We start from the raw sequence: 23,743 nt of genomic DNA on the forward strand, positions 1-23,743 counted from the left end.
AGGGAGGACGGGTCCATTGAAAGGTACAAGGCCAGACTTGTGGCAAAGGGGTTTACTCAAAAGGAAGGGATTGACTACAAAGAAACCTTTGCTCCAGTAGCGAAGCTCAACACAATCCGGGTTTTATTGTCATTAGCTACAAACTTCTCATGGGAGCTACATTAGCTGGATGTGAAGAATGCTTTCCTAAATGGCGATCTACATGAAGAGGCATTCATGGATCCTCCACCAAGTTATGTTTTTGATAGGAAAGTGTGTAAACTGAGAAAAGCATTATATGGCCTTAAGCAGTCTCCTCGAGCTTGGTTTGAGAAGCTTTGTGGGGCCATGAAGAAAGTGGGGTACACTCAAAGTGGGGCAGATCATACCATGTTCATAAGGAAACAAAATAGAAAACTTACAGCACTCATTGTCTATGTAGATGATATGGTGATTACTGGGGATGATCTGGAAGAGATAAAAAGATTAAAGGAGTTCTTGGCTTCTGATTTTGAGATCAAAGACTTGGGCCATCTGAGATACTTCCTTGGGATTGAAGTTGCTAGGTCAAAAGAGGGCATCTATATATGTCAGCGGAAGTTTGTCCTTGACCTCCTAGAAGAGACAGGTATGATGGGGTGTAGGCCAGCAGATACTCCAATAGAACAGAACCATGGTCTACAAGAATCAGTAGGATAGTACAACCTTGATAAAGAGAGATACCAAAAGCTGGTAGGGAAGTTGATATATCTATCTTTCACTCGACCAGATATTGCTTATGTTGTACATGTTGTCGGCCAGTTCATGCACTCTCCAAAGATCCCTCATATGAAAGTAGTGGAAAGGATTCTTAGGTACTTGAAGACTTGCCCAGGAAAAGAAATTATGTTCAGAAAACACAATAAAATTGAAATTGAAGCGTATACTGATGCAGATTGAGCCGGTTCTGTTGGAGATAGGAAGTCAACTTCTGGGTATTGCACGTTTGTTGGAGGGAATCTGGTTACATGGCAGAGTAAAAAGTAGAATGTGGTTGCTAGATCAAGTGCAGAGGCTGAATATCGAGTCATGGCTCATGGTGTTGCTGAACTTCTGTGACTTAGGACCCTTCTTAGTGAGCTCGGGATAAAGATCGAGTGTCCTCTCAGGTTGTACTGTGACAACAAGGCTGCCATCAACATTGCAAATAACCCAGTGCAACATGATAGGACGAAACATATTGAGATTGACCGACACTTCGTCAGAGAGCCATTTCTCTTCAAGAACAAGGTATGATCAGATTAAGTTTGTGTGTAGCCAATGGAGACAAGAGCAGCCCTAAACCTCTCAAACCAAGCCCGAGGAGATGTTTGAGACCATAAATAGATTTCTGCAGTTTACACACCTTGCCTTGCATTTCCTTCCCATACATCCCAGGAGGCAAAGACATATAAACCTCTTCATGTAGGTCTCCATAAATAAATTTCTGTAGTTTACACACCTTGCTTGAACTCACTTCCGTATGGCTCCATTAATCAAACAAAAATCAAAGAACCAGAAATTTTGTCTATATAAACATACTTGAAGTCAAACCAAAACCCAAATGCTTGAAAACTAGGGTTTTACTCCATCCAGCTGGGGAGGAAGAGAGAAGATGCAGCCGCTCCTACCAGAACTTCCCAATCTCTTCCAAACCTGAACCGCCCTCTTTTAGGAGTCACAAGACACCTACCAAGCACAGAGCGCCACACCCAAAGCTTCACCTTTACCTGTACCTTTGAAAATCTCTAATCGGCTAGGGTTTTGGGCAGCAACAGAACAACACCACTTCTTGGCAATATCCAGCCAGATTTAAACTCTCCAAACCCTCTACCAACTAGGCCAGAGAGCCTCTGAACTATAGAGAATCTATCTCTCCATATACTCTCTTAATCTAAGGGTGTATGGGAAAGGAAGAAGAAAGAAAAAAAGGAAGAAATAGACCTGCCATAATGCCAAGATGTAAATCAGTCCTCAAATATTAGGTGTAAATTTGAAGATTAGAAGAAAAAAAAAAGGAAGAAGAGAAGTAAGAGCAGCAGCATAAGAGAAGATGGCAAAAAGAGAAGGAAGAAGGAGATTCGAATTATCTTCCCTTTCTCCTCTAATCCTTTTTTATTAAGCATTAATGTTGAAGTAATGACAAGTATGCCCTTAAGTGGGCGGCCAACTAGGCAATAACATAAAGAGATTAAACAAAAAGAAATAGCAGGCCCATTAAGAGAGGCCCATTAGCCAACAAGAAAAGAAAAGATATTACAAGAGGAGATACTAGGACCCATTCGGCCCAATATCTTTACAGTGTACAAAAAAAAAGAGAGTACATAGAATAGTTGTACAACAAAAAAGATTAAAAGTACAAAAATAGCCATGCGGCAAGATCTTCTCACTATCTCTACACTCCCCCTCAAACTGATGCCTAGTAATAAGCATCAATTTGTCCATGAGAAATATATGTCGAGCCCGAGTCATTGCTTTAGTCAACAAGTCTTCTAGTTGGAGCTCGAAGGAGACATGAGGAAGAGATATGGTACCCTCAAGAAGGAGATCGTGGATGAAGTAGCAATCAACTTCTATGTGTTTGGTGCACTCATGGAAGACGAGGCTGGAAGCAATTTTAATTGCACTGACATTGTCTACATAGAGAGGAACATATGATGATGGTTCATTAAGTATTTCAAATAAAAGTCTGAAGCCATATGATCTCACTACACACGGAAGAAAGCCTTGTATTCAGCTTCAGTGGAAGATTTGCACACAATAGGTTATTTCTTGCACTTCCACGAGTTAAGAGAGTTGCCAAAGAATACACACCAGCCAGTAATGTTTCGTTAGGTGTCAGGGCATCTAGCCCAATCAGCATCCGCATAATGAGGTTGTCTTGGGGATGAGGAGGAGAAAAATATCCCGTGTGACAGGGTGCCTCACACATATCTAATGATCCGACGAACTGCAAATAAATGAGGTTGTCTTGGGGAAGAGGGAAGACACGAACTGGCTTACTATCTGAACTGCATAAGATATATCCAGTCGAGTCATGGTGAGATAGATTAAACTACCAACTAGTTGACAATAAAGGGTAGGATCTTCAAGAAGAGAACCATCATCTTTGCTGAGTTTTAAATTCAGTTCTAGTGGGGTGCCCACGATCTTAGAATCACTAAGATTTGCCAGTTTAACGAGATCAGCCGCATACTTTTGTTGGTTAACAAGATAGTCCCGAGTTTTTGTTCACTTCAAGTCCCAAGAAATATGCCAGAGGCCCCAAATCCTTCATCTTAAAGGACTCACTGAGTAACTGTTGTAGCCTAGCAATTCCTTCTGTATCATCCCCTGTAATGAGTAAATCATTAACATAGAGGAGTAATATTGTTACTCCCTGCTTCTGCCATAAGATGAATAAAGAATAATCAGAAGAACTCTGGATAAAGCCAGCATCAGTGATGACAGATCTGAACTTCTCAAAACAGGCCTTAGGAGCTTGCTTCAGGCCATAAAGTGACTTCTTCAAACAACAAACAAGTTGCGGGTTTGTACAATATCTAGGAGGAGGCTTCATATAGATTGCCTCTTTCAACTCCCCATGAAGAAAAGCATTCTTGACATCCATCTGATGGATTGTCCACTGTTTGGCTACAGATACAACCATCAGAATTCATACAGTGGTCATTTTAGCTACAGGAGCAAAGGTCTCCTCATAGTCAATACCACATTCTTGTTTGTAGCCTTGTGCAACCAACCTAGCCTTGTATCTATCTAGGCTTCCATCAGATTTTAGTTTCACTGGATAGACCCATCAACTTCCTATGAGAGATGTCTCAAGTAGAGCTTTGACCAAGTCCCAAGTGTCATTCTCAAGAAGGGCTCGAATCACAAAATCCATGGCATCTTTCCAGTGTGGTTCTGCTACAGCCTGCTGGTAAGATCTGGGAATGTCTGTGGTAGATAAAACAACAGAAAAGGAGCTATGGTTTGGTGAAACGGTCAAGTGGGTGAGAAATTCTAGAGGAACGGCATAAAGTGAGTGCAGTAGGTTCAGGGAGAAGATCAGGTACACTTACTGAGGCAGTTGGAGTGATTAGTTCAGCAACTAGTGGTGGAGTAGAGGGGGCATTGAGACTGAAGAAGGTCATTGCTTTCTGAAGTAGGTCTAAAGTTATTGTGGAGGTGATAATGGAATATCTAAGGTACCTATAGAATCAAAACTGTGCAACAAGGAAATGGAAGGAGCTGGTAATTTTACAATATGTTCAGAAAAGGAGAAACTTTCAAGAAAAAACTATATAACAAGAGATTCTAATACGACGAACCAAAGGATCATAGCAAAGGAACCACTTATGTTCAGAACTATACAGCATAAAGGCACACAAAGCTGCTTGTGTAGTTAACTTTATGCATTCATGAGGTGGAAGGTGGACAAAACAAGCACAACCAAAAACCATGAGCATAGATAGGTCTGGGGGTTTATGAAAGAGAGATTGAAAAGGAGAAGAGCTATTCAAAGCAGATGATGGAAGACAATTTATGAGATACACAGTAGTGCTGGCTGCCTCCACCCAAAACCAAGAGGGTACATGGGAATCTTGTAGAAGTGTTCTGACTACACCCAAAACCAAGAGGCTTCACCAGAAAATGGGAACTCTCTCACGGTACCTTGGCGTAACCTGAATATGATGGGTAAGCACTCACTGGACAGAAAGGTTTTGAAAACGGCTCTGAACCTTGTCTGACAGAGGCCAAAGGGAAACTCATTTGATGAGTGGATATGATCCGTCACAGAAAGGTGGTGAGGTTATGCTGCTGAAACAGTTGGCTTCACGCACCCCATGTGATTTCCCACATTTCCAGAGACATTTCGTCGTCTCCGTCACTGAGAAAGGAGGGAAATCTCAGAGATGAACAAATGGGAATGGAACATAGATTAAAAGCCATATCTATGTAGGTAACATGAATCAAACTAAGGTTGTGGACTAATGATTTTGCTATTTTATCAGAAAATGGCAAACGGTCAATTTGCAAAGCTTCTAGACGATAACAAGCTAAAGGGCCCAAACTATGCCGACTGGTACAGAAATCTTATGTTGGTCCTAACTTCCGAAAAGTTAGACAAGGTGGTGAAAAATCCTGCACCGGAACGTCCGGGTGATAGGGCTTCTGAGGCCCGTAGGAGGGACTACCAAGAGTGGGAGGATAAGAACTCCCTAGCCCGCTGCTTTGTCGTTGCCTCATTAGACAACTCAATACAGAGGCAGTTCGATCAGATCGAACTAGCCAAGGACATATTGGACAGTCTAAGAACAATGTATGAAGAGCAGAACCGTTCTACTCGACAGAAGGTCCTGAAATTGTTCATGACCGCGCAGATGACCAAAGGGCAGAAAGTTCATGACCATTGTCTTCGGATGATGGGTTACATTAATGAACTTGAAGCTCTTGGATCCGGGCTAGATCTTGGCACGCAAGTGGATGCCATCCTCAATTCTTTGCCCTCTTCCTTGAATGCGTTCACAATGAACTACAATATGAATAAGCTGAATGTCAGCGTCCAGGAACTCAGCAATATGTTGCAGAGAGCCGAGGATCTACTCAAGAAGGATGAGCCTGTGGTTATGCTTGCTGAAGCTAACAAATCGGGCAAGAAAAAGAGAAAGGCAAAGAAGCCTCAGAAGAAGGCTACCAATCCTAAGAAGCAGAAGAAGAACAAGGCATCTGATGTCTGTCACTTCTGCAAGCAGACCGGCCACTGGAAGAGGAATTGTCCTGCCTACCTGGAATCTAAGAAAGGTAACATCGAAACTTGTGTCATAGAAACTAACTTGTTAGTTACTTCTGTGTCCTGGTGTGTTGACTCCGGGGCTTCAACTCATGCGTGTAACTCACTGCAGGGGTTCAAAGTTAGCAGAAGGTTGAGTGAAGGTGAAGTGACGTTATTCTTGGGAACAACTGCAAGTGTTGCAGCAGCGGCAATAGGAACCGTAGAATTAGTTTTTAAAGAAGGAATACTTGTACTTAAAGATTGTCTTTATGTACAGAACTTGAGAAGAAATTTAATTTCTGTTTCAAAGCTGTGTGCTGATGGATATACTGTTTATTTTAGTAATGTGATTACTGTTAAACGGAATAATAAATTCATCGCATGCGGGGAACAAGAGAACGGTCTCTATGTTCTACATCCTTCTCTGGAAACTAACTTAACCGAAACTACGTCGGTCGAAAATCCCAAGAAAAGGAATCGTGATACAGTAAGTCCCACGTGCCTCTGGCATTACCGACTTGGCCATATCGGTATTGACCGAATCACAAGGTTGGTAAAGGATGGTCCTTTGGATTTTCTAACTGTAGAAAATCTTCCCGCTTGTGAACCTTGCCTTCAAGGTAAGATGTCTAAGCGGCCATTTGACGGTAAGCCTGAAAGATCTGAAGGCACACTTGACCTAATACATACTGAAGTATGTGGTCCCCTGAGTGTTAGGACACGGAATCAACACGTGTACTTCATCACCTTTACAGATGATTTTTCACGATATGGTTACGTGTACCTAATGAGACATAAGTCTGAATCATTTGAAAAGTTCAAAGAGTTCAGACAGGAAGTCGAGAAATAGTTAGGGAGAGAAATTAAGGCCCTTCGATCAGATCGAGGTGGCGAGTATCTCTCTGACGAATTCAGGGACTACTTAAAGGCCAATGGGATAGTGTCACAATTAGCTCCTCCTGCTACACCTCAACTCAACGGTGTTTCAGAGAGGAGGAATAGGACCTTGTTGGACATGGTCCGGTCACTTCTCGTACGCTCACAATTACCCACATCCTTTTGGGGATACGCATTAGAGACTGCTATCTACGTGCTGAATCGGGTTCCAACCAAATCAGTTCCGAAAACTCCATATGAACTTTGGACCGGAAGGAAGCCAAGTGTAAGACACTTGAAGATTTGGGGTTGTCCTGCACACGTTAAAAGAACAAGTGCGGACAAGTTGGAATCTAAAACCAGTCGTTGCCTGTTTATAGGCTACCCAAAGGATTCGGTGGGTTATCTATTCTATGACCCGAGTGAGCAGAAAATGTTCTGCAGTCGAAACGCCCAGTTCTTAGAATCCGATTACATCCTGGACACCCATCGTCAGGAAATAGTTCTTGATGAGGAGAGCTCAGGAGCAGTGGGAGATGTCCCACAAATTCCAGGTAATTACCAACCTAGAAGAACCACCCGGGTATCCAGACCACCAGTCCGATATGGTTATGACCAGGATAGTTACCTGGTGGAAACCTTGACTAGTGAAGAGGATCCCGTGACTTACATGGAAGCTATGTTAGACATAGACTCCCAGAAGTGGGTGGAGGCCATGAGAGCTGAAATGGACTCAATGGAGACCAATGGAGTCTGGACTCTAGTGGATCCGCCCCCCGGGGTAAAAGCAATTGGTTGCAAATGGATCTACAAGAGGAAGAAGGGCCCCGATGGCAGGATTGAGACCTTTAAAGCTCGCTTGGTGGCGAAAGGGTATACTCAGAAAGAAGGCATCGACTATGAGGAAACCTTTTCGCACGTGGCCATGCTTAAATCCATTAGGATCCTGCTAGCTGTAGCAGCGTACCATGACTATGAGATTTGGCAAATGGATGTCAAAACCGCGTTCCTGAATGGAGATCTTAGTGAAGATATCTACATGCAGCAGCCGCAAGGCTTCATTGCTGATGGTCAGGAACACATGGTATGTAAACTTAATAGATCCATATATGGACTTAAACAGGCTTCTAGGAGTTGGAACATCCGTTTTGATTCTGCAGTCAAAACGTTTGACTTTGAGCAGAATCCGGATGAGCCCTGTGTTTACAGGAAGTCCAGTGGGGATAAGATCACCTTTTTGGTGTTGTACGTGGACGATATCCTACTCATTGGGAATGATGTAGGAATGTTGACTTCGGTCAAGGTATGGCTATCACAGCAGTTCTCCATGAAAGATCTTGGAGAAGCTTCATACATACTGGGTCTTCGACTCTATAGAGATAGATCGAAGCGGATAATTGGACTATCCCAGGCTGCTTATATTGACAAAATTGTCAAAAGGTACAGCATGGAGAACTCCAAGAAAGGAAACGTTCCTTTCAGGCACGGAGTCACTCTCTCCAAGAAGATGTCTCCCAAGACTTCTGAGGAGATTGAGAGCATGAGAGACGTTCCCTATGCCTCAGCCGTAGGGAGCATCATGTATGCCATGCTGTGCACTCGCCCTGACATTGCTCAGGCGGTGAGTGTAGTAAGCAGATTCCAGGCAAACCCAGGGCAGGAGCATTGGACTGCTGTGAAGAACATACTCAAATACCTTCGAAGGACAAAAGAGTTTTGTCTGGTATTCGATGGTAGTTCACTGCAAGTTCTAGGGTATACCGATGCCGATTTCCAGTCGGATCCAGATGATAGAAAGTCTACATCTGGGTATGTTTTCACGATAGGATCGTGTGCTGTTTGCTAGAAAAGCAGCAAACAGGGGTCCACTGCAGACTCCACAACCGAGGCCGAGTACATTGCCGCAAGTGAAGCTGCCAAGGAAGCCGTGTGGATGAAGAAGTTCATACACGAATTGGGAGCGATTCCATCCAGCACATCTCCCATCCCGTTGTTGTGTGACAACAATGGAGCGATCGCCCAGGCTAAAGAGCCTCGGGCTCACTCGAAGTCGAAGCACATCGAGAGAAAGTACCATGTACTGCGGGAGATCGTTGGTAGAGGGGACGTCCTGATTCAGAAGGTAGCATCAGCGGATAATGTGGCAGACCCATTGACTAAGCCACTGACACAGAAGGTGTTTGAGAAACACGTGGAAAGTATGGGACTCCGGCTTGTACCAGATTGGACCTAAGTGCAAGTGGGAGATGTTAGACAGTTTTGTATGCCCTTAGCTTCAATCTGATTTGATGTACTTTGGTTATTTAGTGGAAATAAATAAAGTGCATGTTTGATTCATGTTGTTTGGTTTAATTCTGTGTAAAACCCTAAAACTGGACATTTATAGAGACTCATGTTAGTTTTAAATGTTCACAGCCGTTGGATAAGTCTGGGGAGATTTATCCTGCCAAGGCTGATACTGGTGTGCCACCAAGTGTTGGGATGGCCTGTCTCAGCCATCAGGATAAGACCCGAGGCACATGCAGTATGGGATTACTTGAATCCTTGAACCGGACCAGATTTCCAGTATTGCCCTGGACCTTGGAGATAGATGGGCAAAACTGGAAAGTTACACCTGACCCCTAGACTCGATTATGACATTTCACTAGGTGTTGGATCAGGCTGCCTTTGATATGCCATTCAGTGAGATCCTTAGCGGGGATCAAAACCTGGGTATGTTGGGGCAGTTTGAGAATTCATCTGAGTGGGTGATCATAGTGACAGAATCAGCCACTTTGTCGGACAAAGGGTAATGATCGGGAATGCACTCTCTCTGATGGAAACCAAACTGCCGGCAGTTGATTTCAATCGTTGGAATTTTGTTTTGCAAAATTAATATATTTATATATATATGTACGGTTTCGAATTGTTTGCAAATGGTTTTAATTCCCGGGATCCATGTGAGAGGAGAGTGCGGCACTGTTCCCTGCAGCCGAGGGAGAGGTCCTCTCTTGTCGGGCAGTGCTTGATCATTAAGGGCTGAGAGGTTAAGTGTAAGACCATTGAGGATAATACCTGATGGGCTAATCTTGCACCTGCCCACAGTCCCTGGGTTTTTATAAGATGGCTTGGCCCAGGGACCACTTAATGTAAGTGTTGGGCCCATAGGGTCCATATGATGGACTCAAGGGGTTCATTGAGTTTTTCAGTGAATTCGGCTGGGCCTTGTATTAAAGGCTGGGCCGAACCCATGTGGCTGGTGTGTAGATCAATGCTTGGGTCCCACGCCATACAAAGAAGCCCAACTGGGCAGCAGATTGGAAAGTAATTAGACACTGAACACTTAATGGGCCAAAAGCCCATTTCGAGGTGGGCTGATATGATCACCCATCCATGGGGCGAATTTGAGATTAAAGTTAGTAAAAGGATTGGGCCTTTTAGCCTTATCCACTCTAAGAGACCAAATTCAAATTAGATTTGAATCTGGTAACCTCCTGATAAGATCAGGAGTAAGCTAACTCTATCTGCAGAAAGGATTAAGATTATCCCCTATCCAAATACTGATTTGGATTGGGATAACTCCTAAAAAGGAGGTTTCTTAATCAAGAAGAAAGGAGGAGATTTCGAACCACCTTGAAGAGGTATAGGATACCTCCTGCGAATTCAGATCTGATCTGATTCATACTCTCCAAAAAGAAAAACAGAAAAACAGCTCAGCCTTTTGGTTTTGGAAATCTCCTCCTGCCGCCGCCATCTGCCATTGCAAGATTAGATCTTTGCAGAGAAGAAAGTCAAGAAATCTGTTCTTGACATCAGTCTTGCAAGAAAGACTGAAAAGGATTCAGTGTTTAGTACTTCCAGAGGATTCTTGTGAAGGATCCAGTGTGTAGGACGCACCCTGCTGGTTCTGTTCCATTCACAGTTGTGTCATCTTCAGCAGGAACGGATCTTGGAGCATTCTTTGGGCGTGAACACCAACTTTGGGAGATACTGCTTCTCCGGATCAGGTATATTCCTCCCATTTATCTTTTGGTACAGATCTGGTTTGATTATGGTTCAAGTAGAATCCTTGAATATTGTATTCTAAATTTAGGGAATATGATTCCCATTTGAGAGAAGGTAGGAAATTTTTGAAATTCGCCCACCCATTCCGCAACCTTTATGGCGTCCATTAGATGGATCCTACCATTCTTTCAAACCTAACCAAAGGGATTCAATAGATCTGGTTTGGGTGACACCAGATCTAAGATTTCAGGCTGATCCGATGTCTCTACGAGGAGATCTAAAAAGTAAGGTGAATCCAATGGCGCAGCAGTCCAGGAAAATGATCTATAAAGTTTAGATCTGTAGCCGATCTAGGAAGAGGATTAAAGGACATTCAAGAACACCTCAAATACTATTACAGAGTTCTTGAACCAATAGTAACAAAGATGATCAACAAGATGTTATGTGTAGATCAGGTCGTGACCTGCTCTGATACCATGTCAGAATCAAGTCGAAAGTTTAGAATGAGAGAGAAAGAGAACAGATTTGGTGGGTGTGATCCAATGTGTCAATCAACACTATAAAAGTTATATTTATATTAAAAGGATAAAAGGATAAAAGGACAAATCTGCCCTTAGAGTACAAAGAATAGTTGTACAACAAAGAGTAAAAGTACAAAAATAGCCCCACGGCTAGATCTTCTCACTATCTTTACATATCAGGAGTACTTTAATTTGCAGCAAGGTAATCAAAGTCTTGAGGAATACTATGCTAACATGAGGAATCTTCACAATGAGTGGAATGTGTACCATCCCCTTACTTTTGGTGTTAAAATTCAGCAACAACAGAGAAAGCATCTCGATGTAACCAGATTTTTAGTAGGGTTGAAACCTGAAATATGAACCAATGAGAGCACAGATACTAGGTGAGTATGCTCTTCCCTCTCTTAAAGAGGTGTTTGCCCGTCTTCAGAGGATTTCTATTGGACCTACAAAGAAATCTAATTTTTTCTTATAGGTCTGCCTTTGTAGTGACAAGGGGAGGTCGTGGAGTCATAGGTGGAGCTCAGGGAGTTCAGCCCGGTCGTAGTGGTGGTGGTGGACCCATGTATAGTTATGGTGGTAGACATATTGGAGGCCAAGATTCAAGGGGAGTTTGTTGCAAAGGACATAGTAATGGTCCGAGGAGGTGTACACATTGTGGTATGGAAGGACACATTATCAATTTTTGTTATGATTTACATGGCCCATCTTCAACTTGGGCAAATCATGCAGTGGCCAGTGATGATAGCTCAATGTCTCAATAGAATACAGTTACCCTTGCACATTCAGGTATGGCTTGTCTGGCATCCAAACCCTCTCATTGGATTATCGATTCCAGAGCTTCCAATCATATGACTGGAACTCCAAGTGTATTTTCCTCCCTTTCTCAATGATCCACATCACACCTTGTTACCCTTTCTAATGGTCCCACATCTTCCATATGTGATGTTGGTAGTGTTGACATAGATTCTTTATCCCTGTCCTCAGTTTTGTATGTTCCTAAATTCCCTTTTAATCTTATGTTTGCTAGTAAGTTGACCAAGTCTCTTAATTGCTCTATCACTTTTTACCCTTCTTCATAAATTTTTAGGATCCCAAGATGGTGATGAAGATTGGTGGAGGGCATGAAGCTCATGGACTGTATATTCTTCATGGTGGTAGTGGTTCATCAACAGCTCTTCAGACATCTCTTTTTCCTATTCAGTGGCATTGTAGACTTGGTCACCTGTCGCTTAAAGCACTTAAGTTGCTTGTCCTGTCCTTGTGAGTCTTCTTTCTGTTTTGGATTGTGAGTCATGTCAGTTAAGGAAATATCATCGTGTTCCCTTTAGTCCTAGGGTTGATAATCGTATGTCGAGTCTTTTTTCTTTAGTTCATTAAGACATTTGGGGTCCAAATAAAATAGTTTCATACAATGGTTACAAATACTTTGTAATTTTTGTTAATGATTATTCAAGGATGACATGGCTTTATCCTATGAAAGAAAGGAATGAATTGTTTTTCATTTTCCAAAAATTATATGCCGAAATCCACAATCAATTTGATGTACACATTAAGATTCTTCATTCTGACAAGGGCCGAGAATACTTTTATACACCATTTCAGGAGCATTTGGAACATGGCATTATCCATCAGGCCTCATGTACCTACACCCCATAGCAAAATGGGGTGGCTAAGAGAAAGAACTGCCATCTTTTGGAAACTGCTTGGTCCTTTTTGCACCATATGAATGCACCCAAATGTTTTTGGGGTGATGTTGTGCTTACATCTTGCTTCCTTATTAACTAGATGCCAACACCCATCCTTGAAGGTCATTCTCCTTTCACCATTTTGTTTCCTACCTTGTCTCCATTTCCTCTTACTCCCAGGGTTTTTGGGTATGTGTGCTTTGTCCATAATCTTGGGCCTGAAATGGCAAATTAGATGCATGATCCACTAAGTGTATCTTCCTTGGCTATTCCCAAACTCATAAAGGGTATAAATGTTATAAACCCAGTTCCCGACGTTCCTTTGTGTATCCTGATGTTACTTTCATTGAGTTTGTTTTGTTTTTCTGGGTTAAGCGATGTCTCTTCTTCTTCTTCTCCACCTCCACTTCCAGTTCCCTTTGAGGACCCCATTCCTCTTGTTCCAGTTGTAACTAAGTCTTCACCTCAAATGTAAATCAGTCCTCTAAAACTGATGTAAACTTGGAAAATTTAGAGAGAAAAGAGGAAGAAAAGAAGAGAACAACATGAAAGAAAGAAGATGGAGAAAAGAAGAGGAAGAAGAAGAGTTCAAATATCTCTTCCCTTCCTTCTCTAATCCTTTTTACTAAACTTCAATCTTAGCATAATTACAAGTATACCCTTAAGTGGGCGGCCAGCTAGGCAATAACATAAAGAGAACTAGCAAAAAAGAAATATCAGGCCCATTAAGATAGGCCTATTATCCATTAGTTAATAGATAAATAAAAACATACTACAAGAAAAGATACTAGGGCCCATTCAGCCCAGTCTCTTTACACCCCCCTCAAGCTGAGCATAGATGTCAAGCATGCCTAGCTTGCTTATATAGTGTGTCAGCTTCCCTCTCAGAACTCCCTTGGTCAAAATATCAACCAATTGTTGGTCTAAGGTGATGAATGGCAAACAAACTTCTCCTAAGGAAACTCTTTCCCGTATAAAATGTATATCAGCCTCAATGTGCTTAGTTCAATCTGAAGGGATGAGAGATCCATCCCATGGACGCCCAAAGATTGCGGAATAAGGGGCGAATTTCAAAAATTTTTCTCTCCCTTCAACTAGGAATCACATTCACTATTTAGAAAATCATATTTTCAAGGATCAATCTTGAACCTTAAACTGAACCAGATCTGAACCAAAAGGAATGGGAGAGAATAATACCTGATACGGAGAAGTAATATCTCCCAACGAAGGTGTTCACGCCCAAGGAAGGATCCAAAGACTGCTCCCACTGAAGATGGCGCAGTGTAGGATGGAGCAGAATCAACAGTGTTCTTCTCCAAGAACTCTGTCCTTCGCAAGAAACAGTAGGATGGAATGTGAGCACAGCTTCCTTTTCAATCCTTTCTCAAATAACTGATGTCAATATCCAATCTTGACTTCTCCCACAGCTGGAGATCGAACTGGCAAACAGGGCGGCAAGAGAGTATTCGCAGGGTGCAGAATTCTCTCTTCTTGATTTCAGCACTAAAGAGGATCCGATGTGTTTCTTGGTCTCTCTCAAGGCTTCCGCCCCCTCCTTCTTTTTGTTAACTTAAAAGATCAGCTCCTAATCCCATTAGGAGGTGCTTATCCAAATCATATTTGGATCAGCCTTCTCTTCTAGTGATAAGGATAAACCCTTATCTTATCTACAGATTAGATTAGCTTTATCCTAATCCCATTAGGAGGTTTCTAGATCTGAATCACATTCAGATCTGGACTCTCTGAGTGGATAGGATTAAGACCCTATCATATCTGCTAATCCATCTCAGAATTCGCCCCTTTAATTAACTAAATAAATAGCCCGGTTCGAAATGGGCTTTAGGCCCATCAAGCTTATGTGCTCACTTAACCTTCCTAACTGCTGCCCAGTTGGGCTTCCCTGTATGGCGTGGGACCCAAGCATTGATCTACACATCAGCCACATGGGTTCGGCCCAGCCTTTGTTACAAGGCCTGGTCGAATACACTGTTAAGATAACGCACCCCTTGAAACCCATCAAATGGGCTCTATGGGCCCAACACTTACCCTAAGTGGTCCCTAGGCCAAGCCACCTTGTAACACCCAGGGACTGTGGGCAGATGCAAGATTAGCCCATCAGGTATTATCCTCAATGGTCTTACACTTAACCTCTCAGCCCTTAACGATCATACACTGCCCGACAAGAGAGGACCTCTCCCTCGGCTGCAAGGAACAGTGTTGCACTCTCCACTTATATGGATCCCGGGAATTAAAACCTTTTGCAAACATTTTAGAAACCATAATGTATATACTTTTATATCTCATATAAAATATACTTTGCAAAACAAATTTCAACGGTTGAAATCGGCTGCCGACAGTCTTGGTTTCCAACAGTGAGAGCGCATCCCTGATCATTACCTTTGTCCGACACAATCATGTTGAACAAGATTATGTGCAATATTGATAGCTGCTCAGTTGTCATAGTAGAGCATCATTGGCTTCTCAATCTCACAACAGAATTATGTACTTGATTTACAGGAGGGAACAAGGTTACTAGGGGCTAAGCCAATTGAAACCCCTATTGACTCGAACACTAAGATCACTGGTAGTGAGGGGGAGCTTTTGGAAAATCCATGAAGGTGAAAAAGGTTGGTGGAAAGACTATCTACTATCACCAAACTAGACATTTCATTCAATGTGGGAGAACTTGTCCAATTTATGCAAAACCAAAGAATTAGGCACTAGCAAGGTGTTGTTAGAATTCTACGTTGTTTAAAAGGTGCTCCTGGAAATGGGTTACTTTATAGAAATGGGGGAGAGTTGGTGTTAGAAGGTTACTCAGATGCAATAACAGATAGGAAGTCCACTATAGGATATTGCACTTTTTTTATGGAAACTTAATTACCTGGAAGAGTAAGAAATGGAGTGTAATAGCCAAGACCCAGGAGTAGTGTTGAAATAGAATACAATGTAATGGCTCACACTACTTGTGAGCTGGTATGATTGAAGCAATTGTTGCAGTAACTTGGAATAGAGGTTACTAAACTTATAAAGCTGTTTTGTGATAACCAAGCTGCAATTCACATCTCTTCTAATCTGTTTTTCATGAAAGGACAAAACACATAGAAGTGGATTGTCATTTTTCTTTTATTGTTAAGGCTGCACACACTTGGATCTTTCATGTTTCAACAATATATGACACATTGACAGTACTCATTGCTAATATACTGGACCAATCGAATTTCAACTTACCCCTTGCAGTTCCCTGGTTCAATGCATTTCCCAGTTGAAGAATTGTTTTCATGATACTCTTCAATCTATCAGAATTCCTGATCTGATACACACATTGGTCTCAGTGTTTATGAGATTCTAATCTTCAAAGAAATACCTAATTGAGTGCAAAAGAAATACTAGAAAAGTAAGAGGAAAAACTTGCCTCTTCTGATGCAGAATTTACAACATTCAGAGCGTTCCTAAGGTCAGAAACCTGAAAAGGAAATGGCCATATAAAGTGATAGCAGGAAACAAGGTAATACTAGAAAAAAAAAAAAAACAAGATATATTGCACCATACTCTGACCTGGGAACGAAACTGTATCTTAAATGAGAAAACTCTAAGCTTAGATTCAACTCGTGGAACTTTCATCAACTCTAAGAAGAACTGTTACAAAATTGCACCAGAGAATGAGAATTGGATACATTTTCAGACCAGGTTTTAATTAACAAGCAAAAAAGCAATCATGTAATTTCATGGGTTAATAAAAGTAGTTTTGAACTGAAACCATCAACTCATGCTACTTTTACAAACCTAATAGATGACAACCTTAATGCCTTAGGCTGTGTTTGGTTTGAAAGAGAAGGTAGGGAAAGAAAGGGAAAAGTGGAGAAATCTGTACCAGGTTTCCCTACCTTTCCTGGCCTTTTCTTTCAAATTAAACATAACATTAATGAACACTTATAAGTATACGTTATACTTTCTTTCCTAGCAAGACAAAGATTCAGGTGGGGGAGGGGAGGAAATCAAGTAAAGAGTAGGAGCTGACTTGCCTGTTCACATTTCCCCAAGTTTTCTGGGTCTCCATTGTAGCCCTGTGTATGAAAGTGAATGCACTTAAAATGCTTCAAAAGAATATCAGAGTATAATTTCCAAAAGCACCTCCCTACTTTTATCTCAAGATCCAAGGGAAATATGAAATATTTGAAGTTGAGTACACAGTACAGAAAAATATCCAGGATTTATGACTTGCAAAGAAAAAATAATAATTATCTACCTTCAGTTGTTCCATCTCCTCTTTTGTTGGACAAAACTTAATTAGGTTATCAACCTGATCAGCATCTAATGCTGACTCATCCAGTGTAAGTACAGCATGCTGTAATGAAAAGGCAAAATCAATAGGAAGAATCAATCAAAAGCTGTTTATTACTGCAATGCTCCTGACATGATTACAGTTTCTATATGAAAGAATGCATAGATGGACATCCCAAGGACTAGGTGAAAGAATGATAATGGAAGAAAGAGACAAAACACATGGTCTGGAGCTCAAATAATTAAGCATTTTAAGTTATAGAAAGACCATTTTTATGGCCCTTCTACAATTATAATCAAACTAGCCTCTATGGAAACCTTAGCTACTTGAAATGGTATCTATTAGCATACCATCATATCTGGCAATGGAATTTTGACCTTTGAAAGCATGATTTCACAATTATATGCCCGCCTTAGCTCAATCTGCAAGAATAATAGATAGATGTTATGAGATATCAAAGGCAGAACTGAAGTTCTGCTCATGACAATCTAATCACTAAAACTTATTTTGAGGAAATTAAAGATTTTGGGCTTGAAGAAGGTAGAAATAGAAAATGGAGAGAAACAAGAGGAAAGGAGAACAGAAAGAATGAAAGAGCACACCTGATTGTTCTAGTCAACTAAAATGAAAGTATCATATTTAATCTTTTGAAATTATATCACTAGCCTTAATTGTGCATACAAAGTATTCTAACACTCCCCCTCAAGCTGAGCATATATGTTTGTTGACAGACTAGTCGTGGTTTATTGGGCCTAGTATTAAAGTTGCTGTTATTATTACAGTCATCATTGTTGTTGGTTCGGCTGATATGTTGTTATTCTCTTGTCTAGGCTGGGTATTAGAGTCTCTAGTTAATGGGCCTTAGTAACTGGGCCCAATTGTATCTTGTGTTTTATTAGATTGGGTGTCCCATCACTAATCAGGGGCATCCTGGTCCTTTCATGTAAATTATGTATTGCTCTTATATTAGTGAACAGGGCCGGCTGATGAACAGTGCCCATTCGAACACATCAGACTCTCCTCTCTTCTTCTTCCGCTTCTTCTTCTTCTCAGCTCTCTCAACAGGTTCAGTTCGGCAAACAATTGTTATCACTATAATTATCATAATGATAATGATAATAACTATAATGGTAAAAATGATTATGATAACAATGATGATAATAACTATAATGATTATTATCATAATAATAATAGCAGAGTAGTAGTAGTAGTAGTAGTAGTAGTAGTAGTTAGTAATTATTTTGTTGTTGTTGTTGTTGTTGTTGTTGTTGTTATGATTTGCAAATACCTCTTCCCATTAAATGGGGAAAATCTTTCTTAATTCTTAACAAAGAGCATAAACAATATCTAAACGAGCCACACCCTTGAGTAACAAAATAGATTTCAATTAACTATAGGTAAATGTTGTATCACATATATTGATCAAAAAAATGTAGTATCATATTAGAACCAATGACCAAATTACCAAGTGGACTTTATTGGATTTAGGTCCAGCTGAGGCACGCTGACTTGAGTTTTGACCTGAGCCCCGTTCAGAATTTGAAACAGCTGCTGAGAAAAGATTCTCTAGTTCTGGCATCTCAACAACCCCTGGAGACCTAGCATCGAAAGAAATGCACACACATAGAAACATATATATGTATATATAAATGATTCTGAAATCCTATAAATGGGAAAAGTCACATTTCGTAACATGAAAGAGAATGCAAATACAAAGCAAGAGAAAACATACTTAGATATCTCATCCCACAGGCTTCCCTGCATTGCCCGTGTTAACTTGAACCAATGCAATGGCTTTAAGGAAGACTTCTTTTGTTGATTCCTTGGACTTGTATTACGTGATAACCCTCGTCCCTTTATACCAAAAGAAATTAAAGGTGGTGCAGGAGTTGGAGGACCAGCAACACCACTAGCTCCACTATTGCCTGAAGAAAGAGATTGTGGGAAACCATCACCAGCCCTTGAAACCCCATTTGGAAAAGGAGCTGGAGGAGGAGGCACAGGTGGAACATGCGGAGAGTTGTTTAATGGAGGCCCAGAACTCTTTAATGAAAAACCAGGGGGAGGAGGTGGTGGTGGTGCAATAGATATATTAGTAGGACCTGGGGAAATTCCTGAACACATAGGAGGAGGTGGAGGTGGAGGAGGACCAGATGAAAGATCTGTCTTCTTCATGAGAGGAGGTGGGGGAGGAGGGGGAGAGGGGGCTGATGAAATGGTTTTGGGTCGCAAATCCTTCTCCATGGGTGGAGGTGGGGGAGGAGAGAGGGCGAATGAAACAGTTTGGGATGGAAAAGGAGGTGGTGGTGGTGGTGGTGGGACTGATGATGAATTCTTAACAGTGGAACCTAAACATGGGGGCACAGGTGGAGGACGAGGAGGAATTGAATCTACAGTGACAATCACAGATGCTGATGCCTCCTTACAGGAAGGAGGGGGAGGGGGAGGAGGAGGTGGAGAGGGAGAAGCCAGTGATAACTGGCCTCCATCTGAAGAAGAGGTTCCAGGATCCTGCATTAGAGAAGGAGTTGATGATTTTGAAGTTGACAGATGTTGATGTAATGGTGATGGAGGGATCGAAGAAATTATTGTGGTAGAAGGCATCAAAGGATTCAGCAGTGAGGGTGGTGGTGGTGGTGGTGGTATTGATGAAACAATACTAGACCCCCAAAGTTTAGGTGAAGGTGAATAGCAAGGAGGAGATGCAACCAGAAGATTAAGGCTGTCTGGACTCCCATCTGAAGAATGATCATGCAAGAGAGCTGTAATACCAAGAACTGAGGGTGCACTATGATATCTTGATATTGCCACAGGTGAACCTTGTGGAGAATTATACGACATTGGACTTGATAGAGGAGATATTCGTTGTGTTATGATCTTTGATGGAGAACGTAGTTGAAATGCAACATGCAGTTCATTTGGTTGAAACTTACTTTTAGGTGAATCTAGATCTACAGATAGTTTATAGGGCAGAATCTGTTTTTCCAGTTCCACGGACATGGAGCTCTTAATGTTATTTTCTGATGCCACAGGCTTCAGTTTCTCTGGAAGCTTTTCAGGACTTGACTCCTGTACTAGATCTCTACCTTCATCATTCTGAAAAGAACCAGCCTCCAACTTATCTTGGAGAATATTTGCTGTATCTATTTCTATTTGTTGAAGAAAATTTATAGCAGCATCTGCACTTGGATTTAGCCAATCCACATTGTTAAAGATCTCCTGAATTTTAGCAAATGCTTCCATAGGAACACCTTCCTTCTCCTCAAGATGAGGATAATCCACTGTGATAAGAGATGAGGCAGCATCCATTTCAGAGAAGAGAATCTTCACCCATACAAAACAGAATGTAACACTCATCAGAGAAACACTATCATGAACTAGGCCATTCAAATGAAGCAGGAGAGATGCATACCTCTGCTCTGTAGTCCTTGGGAAACTGATCCTTGCCATTCCACAAAATGTCAATTTCATCACGACTAAGCATCAAGATATTAGATCTAATGAAGGCTGTGTTGAACATAACTCGAAACATCATCTCTTCACGTTCCAGATCATCATCCAAGTTGATGCACTCAAGCACAACATCACCTTGAATATGGCAATGAATGTCGATTTTGACTAATTCACAGTCTGCCTGCAACAAAGTTTTCAGGGATCTTATATGATGACATAGTTAAGTATGGGCATATTTATAAATAAAAAATAAGTTATTCTTTGTAAACATATTTCATGCCCTATGTTGAAGAGAATGAAATCTAATGTATATGGGTGGCAGGGTAGTTTAGACATTTTAGTTTTATAATGAGGACACTCCTGCCCATCTTTTATCATAAACAGTGGTGTTTATGTAAAGTCTCTTTTATTAAGTTGATATAAATAGTGGGCCTGTAGAAATGATGGGCCAAATGGACCTTAATCTTTTTATTTTATTTGTGTTGTTAATTGTGTGTTAAGTTAGTGGGCCATAGTTATGGGCCAGTGTTGTTCCCTTTTTCTTATCTTTTTCGAGTTAGCTGTCCCACTAAGGGCATCCTTGTCATTCTACCTGAATTACAATCAGGACACTTGCTGGATTTTGTATCCCCACTTGAAACCAGCAGCTCTTAATAAAGAAAAGAAGCCAACTAAGGGGCAAGGGACCTATGGGCATGTAGCTAGTTCTAACAGTGTAGAGAAGATGGGCCGAATGGCCCATAGGCTGTTTATTCTTTGCTGTAATGGGCCTTAATCTGGGCTTATTCTTTCTTACGTTATGTCTTTTTAATTTTCTGCCCAACTAAGGGTTCCTCTGTAAATTACCAAAGTTTAACTTAATAAAATAGAATTAAGGGTGTAAGAGAAGTGATTATGTTCGAAAATCTCTCTCTGAACCCAAGTTGTCGCCACCTTCTTCTTCATCTTCTCTCCACTTGAACTCTGATTTCTGCTACTTTCTTTTGATTTTTGCATCTTTCTAAACAGTCCTTTCTTCTCAAAAGGCTGTTTTTCTTCTTGGTATCAGAGCAGGCTCGTTTTTCCCTTTTTTTCACCTTTTTTTCCCATACACAGTGTGTATGGAGAACTGAATCGTATGAATAGTTAAAGACATCTTTTTCAGCCCAGTTGTTAGTGGTTTCTGGAGAGAAGAGGACTGGCTTTGTCGCCCCTTTGACAGATTCAAGTGTGTTGCCTGAAGCCCTAATTTTCTGAAGAAATCTTATTGTGGGCCCCATGGGGAGTTTGACCTGGGCGCTTAGTGACTGAAGGCTTTCTCATTCTCCTTCTTGAAGATTGAATCAAGTGGATTGGTGTTCTGTGAAGTCTACAAGGAGCGGCTGAATTTTCTCCATTTCTCCCAACTTCCGGGTGTGACGCAGATTACTGGTACGGCTGCATAGAGGTTGGCTCACAACACAGTTTTGTTCTGTCTTCATTTGGTGTTTTTCGAAGTTGTTTGAAATCATTTTTTGAAGTGTTTAAGAAGATGAACTCCTCAGACTTTGAAAACAAGCATATTGCTGAATCCGGACAGGTTCCGGGAGCCTCTGTAGACTCTCTACTGGTTGTGACCACAGTCAAGCTGGATGGAACTAATTATCTGGCTTGGTCACAATCAGTAAAGATTCATATTTGTAGTAGAGGCAAGTGGGATTTTATCTCCAGGAGCAAAAAAGCTCCTCTGGAAGATGATCCATCATATGAAAAGTGGATGCAAGAAAATTACACTGTTATTGGGTGGCTTGTGAACTCAATGCAACCACAGATTAGTCAGCACTATTTGTGGATGAATTCAGCAAAGGAAATTTGGGATAGTGTTGCTGAAACCTATTCCCAAAAATTAAATGTGGCCAGAGCTTACAAGTTGAGAAGTGATGTGAAGAATTTGAAACAGGGGGAGAAACCATTAGCTGTATACTTCTCAACATTGAAGTCTTTATGGCAAGAAATAGATTTGATAGAAGCTGTAACCTGGGACACCACTAATGATGTTGAGACCTACAGAAAACTGGTTGAGAGAAACAGGGTGTTTGAGTTCTTGACAGGACTAAATCCAGAGTATGATATAACAAAACAAAATATTTTATCCAAGGATAGTGTCTCACTGTCTCAGGCATATGCCTTGATAAGTAGTGAAAAAAGCAAAAGACTTGTCCAGGTTCAAGGGGCTAGTCTAAATGATCACTTTGCTAATATGGGAGTGAAACCCAAGGGGGTTGCAGGGACTCCGAGTAGCTCAGGGAGGAAAGAGATTGTCTGTGAATACTATAAAAAGCCAAAACACACTAAGACAAGTGTTGGAAATTGCATCCTGAGCTCCTACCACTTCGGTTTCAGAAGAAGCTTGATAATAAAAGGGCAGAGAGTGCTAATGTTGTTGCTGGTCTAGATAGTGACAGATACCAAACTGAAGAGATAACGGCTAGTGTACAGTTAGCAGCTATGAAGGCAAAATATGAGAAGTTTGGGAGGATGATCAGTCACCTAGAGGGTGTGACCTCTTCTTCCAAGCCTTCAGAAAATTCAACATCTTCTGCATTTGCTCATTCAGGTATACGGGCTTCTGCCAATCATGCAACCATTTCAAGTAATCGTAAGATCCATTGGATTATTGATTCAGGTGCTTCTGATCGTATGACCAGCCTTTCTACTTTGTTTGTTTCATATGATTTACTTCCTGGACGTGACAAAATCACCCTAGCCGATGGCTCTCTTGCCCCTATCTCCGGCAAGGGAACCATCAAGGCTACAGACTCCTTGGTTCTTCTTTCTGCTCTTGATGTACCTAGAGTAAATACAAACTTGTTATCTGTAAGTAGCCTAAGTCATTAAACGGTTGTGTAACCTTCTTCCCTTCCTACTGTGTTTTTCAGGATCTGGAGTCTTAGAAGGTGATTGGGAGTGGCCGTGAGGCGAATGGAATATACCTACTAGATACTCCTGGACAGTGCCATGAACAACCTGGAAAAGCTGCTTTTGGGTCTACATCTACAGAGTCCATCAGTAGAGTCATGTTATGTCATTTTCGTTTGGGTCATCTTTCTTTTTCTACATTAAGTCATTTATTCTCAGATTTGTTTAAGGGAATTAGTTTGTCCAGTCTTCACTGTGAGTCCTATGAACTGTCAAAACATTGTAGAAACAGTTATCCTTTGAGTAA

General features: G+C 41.3%; 1 protein-coding gene across 3 annotated transcripts in view; it reads right to left on the minus strand.

The window, feature by feature from the left end:
* The window catches only part of LOC148869677 (formin-like protein 18), a 123,254-nt gene that overhangs the window by 90,266 nt on the left and 9,245 nt on the right, over positions 1 to 23,743 (minus strand). For all 3 annotated transcript variants that reach the window (XR_016106467.1, XR_016106466.1, XM_088967250.1), the window contains exons 3-11: positions 20,519 to 20,740; positions 18,839 to 20,430; positions 18,572 to 18,704; positions 17,457 to 17,528; positions 17,071 to 17,169; positions 16,847 to 16,888; positions 16,380 to 16,460; positions 16,237 to 16,287; positions 16,053 to 16,134 (exon numbers count right to left, since the gene is read on the minus strand). Coding sequence is in view for 1 of the 3 variants with exons in the window: in XM_088967250.1 (XP_088823376.1) it covers positions 16,053 to 16,134; positions 16,237 to 16,287; positions 16,380 to 16,460; positions 16,847 to 16,888; positions 17,071 to 17,169; positions 17,457 to 17,528; positions 18,572 to 18,704; positions 18,839 to 20,430; positions 20,519 to 20,740 (2,374 nt within the window). In the remaining 2 variants the exon portion in view is untranslated. The remainder of the gene's footprint in view (positions 1 to 16,052; positions 16,135 to 16,236; positions 16,288 to 16,379; positions 16,461 to 16,846; positions 16,889 to 17,070; positions 17,170 to 17,456; positions 17,529 to 18,571; positions 18,705 to 18,838; positions 20,431 to 20,518; positions 20,741 to 23,743) is intronic.

Source organism: Nelumbo lutea, chromosome 2 (assembly GCF_056320005.1).
Source record: "Nelumbo lutea isolate HS-2025 chromosome 2, American lotus-T2T, whole genome shotgun sequence".
Lineage (NCBI taxonomy): Eukaryota > Viridiplantae > Streptophyta > Magnoliopsida > Proteales > Nelumbonaceae > Nelumbo > Nelumbo lutea.